This window comes from Spea bombifrons, chromosome 9 (genome assembly GCF_027358695.1).
Source record: "Spea bombifrons isolate aSpeBom1 chromosome 9, aSpeBom1.2.pri, whole genome shotgun sequence".
Taxonomy (NCBI): domain Eukaryota; kingdom Metazoa; phylum Chordata; class Amphibia; order Anura; family Pelobatidae; genus Spea; species Spea bombifrons.
In genome coordinates, this window is record NC_071095.1 from 27,684,805 (window position 1) to 27,688,525 (window position 3,721).

Below are 3,721 nucleotides of genomic sequence, written 5' to 3' on the forward strand. Positions count from 1 at the left end.
GCTTTTTTGGATACTATCATGAATTCTCGGAGGTGCAGCTCATCACCATCAGGCTACACCGTGCAAGAAAATATCCAGAAAATCGAAAAAGTTTAATCAAGGCAAGGCTTCAATCTTTAATCTTTTTATGCAAAGACTCAGGCTGCAAAATAATCTAATAAACTGTGTATATATATATATATATATATATATATATATATATATATATATATATATATATATATATATATATATATATATATATATATATATGGGATATGTGTGTGTCTTTCTTTATTGCACCATCATATTCCGTAGCGCTGTACAAAGGGATATTTCTATAGTGCGTGCAGATAAACTTTAGTGCTTTTCGGGTTACGATACAATAAATATGTGGTTTCTGGAAGATATATATTAGAACAATAATCTGAAATATTAGACAGAGCCTGAATGTTAGTTTCTGTATCCGTGTAAAGATATCATGGGCCACAAAGTAAATGAAATGGTGACAGTATTTTGTCAAAAACTATGACGGTAGTATATCAGTAAATATCAAGTTGCCATTAATAACAGCAAACTGACGGATAATTTCATATTTTCTTTGTAATTTAGTTTAATTCATTCCTCTTCCACGGTAAATTCCCTGGGGACACTGATGACGTCATGTCACGCAGTCCTATGTACACCACCTGTGTAAAAGCAGCGGCGGTGTAATAGACAGTATTAACTCCGCCTACTCCAATATAATTTTGTCCCCTCCTGCCCCTCACCTTCATCACACTGATCTGTCACCGTCCCCTTCCTGTTTGCACGATATCTCTATTGTATCACGTGCCTGACCCCAGCTTCCGAAACCGGGCCGCAGGCATCACTGGGAGATGTAGTTTCCTTCACACTCTCCACTGACATCGCTAGCCGCAGAGGCGTATGCCGGGAAGTGTAGTTTTCCAGGCTAGTTCGGCGCAGCAGAATCCCAGCAGTAGAACTACAAGCCCCTGGATACCATGCCGCTGCTGCTGCTGCTGCCCCTGGCCTGCAGCTGTTGACACAGGCTTCCCAGAGTAACTGGCTCAGAGTCGGGGCTAATGTCAGCTTGATGACAAGTGACAACATGGAACTCCCCCGAGCCCCCCCCCTCAACCCACATCATGTGATCAGAGTAACTTCGTTTTTCTGCTTTTCTGCTTTAATTCAATTTTTAAGCAGCAGGATGAACACAGCATGTGACAGGGTCTAAAAGGGGCATTGTGTACAGAACCCACCCCACTGGCCATTTGATCTAGGAAGCACGGATCAGGAGCCATGGCATCCCACCATGAACAAGGGGATTCTGGCCTTCTCCGTGGCTCTCGGACACGGTCTTACGGTAGCCTGTCCCAATCCTCGTACTCACCGGCCAGGATCAGAAAGATAGAGCATCGAGTTCAGCCCGGGGATACCCTGCAAGGCTTGGCGCTGAAATATGGTGTCACCGTGAGTATAACTGATTACATCATAAGCCACATAACCGTCTGGTCCAAAGAGCTTGCCCTTCTTTAATTCTCATAAATAACCCTGCTTTATCTTGGCTGTGCTGGTGGACGGCTGAATGAAATTCTTAGCCAGCCCAAGTACTGGCTTTTGAGCTAATGCAGAAACTTGTGCTTAAAGTAGATCATGACCAGTAAGCGCAATGAATGAACTGATGAATGAAGGTGAATGAACACCAGCGCCTACTTTCTATTGATGCGTTTTAGTCTCAGCACAGCTGTCTAGCACCGGAAGGTTTCTCAGCCTTACGTATATAATGTATATATATATATATATAAACATATGTACGCCACACGCCCTCTGTGTTTGGAAATGACTGTATAATACAAACAATTTCATGTTTGTCTACAGATGGAGCAAATCAAGAGAGCCAACAGGTTATACACCAATGACTCCATATTCCTGAAGAAATATCTGAGCATCCCAGTGCTGGCCGAACAGCCTGATCTGTCCAACGGGCTGGAGTCTCACGAAAAATCTGGAGAAGAAGGGATACAGGTCAAGAACCCATCTGCAAGGAAAGATAGAAAAGACAAGAACAAACCCCACAGGACTGGGGCCAAGAGTGGCAACAAGGAGGAGCTGTCGGCTAGTGACTTCATGAGCAGACTAGACACCAGTATCCGCGTGTCCAAGAGAGCAGCGGCAAAGAAGCTTCGGGAGGCAGAAACCCTGTGAGTATAAGATGATCCGGAATGTTTTTGAGAAGGTCTTTACGTCGCTTCTTTAGTGGACTAACGGCTAATAGATGCTGTATCGGCCAGTGCGGCGCCAAATGTCCCGCGCAGCCGATGCACTCCATACGGCAGCCAACCGCAGTCCAAAGCCAGATATTATTTTCTGCACCTGTCTTTGCCATTGATGGAGGTCTAACTCTATATAAAGCACTCTATTAATATTTTCATTTCAAGCTATGCTTCCTGAGTTGCTGATATTGAAACTGCCCCATGTATACATTAAATTGTAGGGGGAACTTCATCATGAAAGTATCACATCCGGCTAACATAGTAAATGCTGAATAGCTTGGGTTCACAGCCAGCCTCGCTCTGTGTGCGTGATACACATTTTAAGGAACTTGAGACAGGCGGGTTCTTAAGTCTGGATTTATGCCTAACTCACCACATCCTACAGGACTCTGCGCAAACACAGGCCCCTTTTATGTAACATCCTAATGGGGTAATACAGAGAGAGACTTGCTTACCCCAGGAGACTTCAGTGGGTTCTGAACAAGAAGTGCAGAAGAGAACTTGGAAGAAGTTAGTCATCTCTCCAAAAGGTTCCAGGTTACGTCATTTGAATGGCATCAGGGTAACTTTGTAGAACTGTCATTTGAAATTGAGAGCTGTCCAGTTCTAGCAAAATATAGGATAAGCGGACTTCACTAGAGCCCTAAGCTTAGCTCTCTAAAGTGAAACTTGGCGTAAAAATATGGAACTTGGACATATTGCCTTTCTATGGTGCTTTTGTTCAACATACTTCTCTAACGGTTTACATCGATCTGTTTGGTTCTAGGGTCCCAAAAGACGACAGCATGACTGCTGGAGCCACTGTCAATCAGAGACCACACACTGGCTCCAGAGAAGCATCGCCGCAAACTCAGCAGCGTTCCTTACTCGGACCTGTTCCGTTGACCGTAACCACGCGAGCCTCCGCTATCAAGGACCACGAGGATGAGATCTTTAAACTCTGATCTTTCATTTCCATATTGACTTTTTTGGGACCTGTCTTATTTTTTTCAACCATCTCAAAATGTGTGCAGAATAGCTTGAACGTGGAAATACCATGGAGGACCACACGGCGCGTTCCACCTTCATAGCCACCCAATTGGAATTAAGCGCTGTAAATCCTCATGAAACCATTGAGGACCTTCAAACATCAGTAAGGCTTTTCACCTTCAACAAAAATGTTACTGTGTATCAAATGATTTTATCTCTTTGGTCTGAATGGTGACATTTGTTTTCCATTGTTCTTGGAAATATGTTTTATTGGAAAACTAGACGTTTTGGTTTTTAAGGAACATACTGCAGGAAGCCACAAGGTGGAGCTGAAAGATTTTTATGATAACTATTAAATAATGAAGTAGCATCGCTGCAGATAGATTTGGATACTGTAAATGGTTGATCAGTCGTCCCCAGCATGTCAAATTTCTACCAAAAGTTGCAAACCTAACTTTCCGACTTAGCGTTTGCTAATTATGTCTTAAAAACATAAG

The 3,721-nt window shown here is 43.2% G+C and overlaps 1 protein-coding gene across 1 annotated transcript; it reads left to right on the plus strand.

The window, feature by feature from the left end:
- Positions 1 to 1,115: 1,115 nt before the first annotated feature.
- On the plus strand, positions 1,116 to 3,225 carry LYSMD1 (LysM domain containing 1). The gene is made up of 3 exons (XM_053475281.1): positions 1,116 to 1,452; positions 1,861 to 2,183; positions 3,022 to 3,225. The coding sequence occupies exons 1-3, from the start codon at positions 1,282 to 1,284 to the stop codon at positions 3,197 to 3,199; spliced, it is 672 nt and encodes a 223-aa protein (XP_053331256.1). The 5' UTR covers positions 1,116 to 1,281; the 3' UTR covers positions 3,200 to 3,225.
- The last annotated feature ends 496 nt before the right edge of the window (positions 3,226 to 3,721 follow it).

Coding starts and splice junctions, on each gene's coding strand:
- LYSMD1 (XM_053475281.1), top strand. CDS start 1,282: ATGGCATCCCACCATGAACAAGGGGATTCTGGCCTTCTCCGTGGCTCT. Junction 1,453..1,860: donor CGCTGAAATATGGTGTCACC/GTGAGTATAACT, acceptor GTTTGTCTACAG/ATGGAGCAAATCAAGAGAGC. Junction 2,184..3,021: donor CTTCGGGAGGCAGAAACCCT/GTGAGTATAAGA, acceptor GTTTGGTTCTAG/GGTCCCAAAAGACGACAGCA.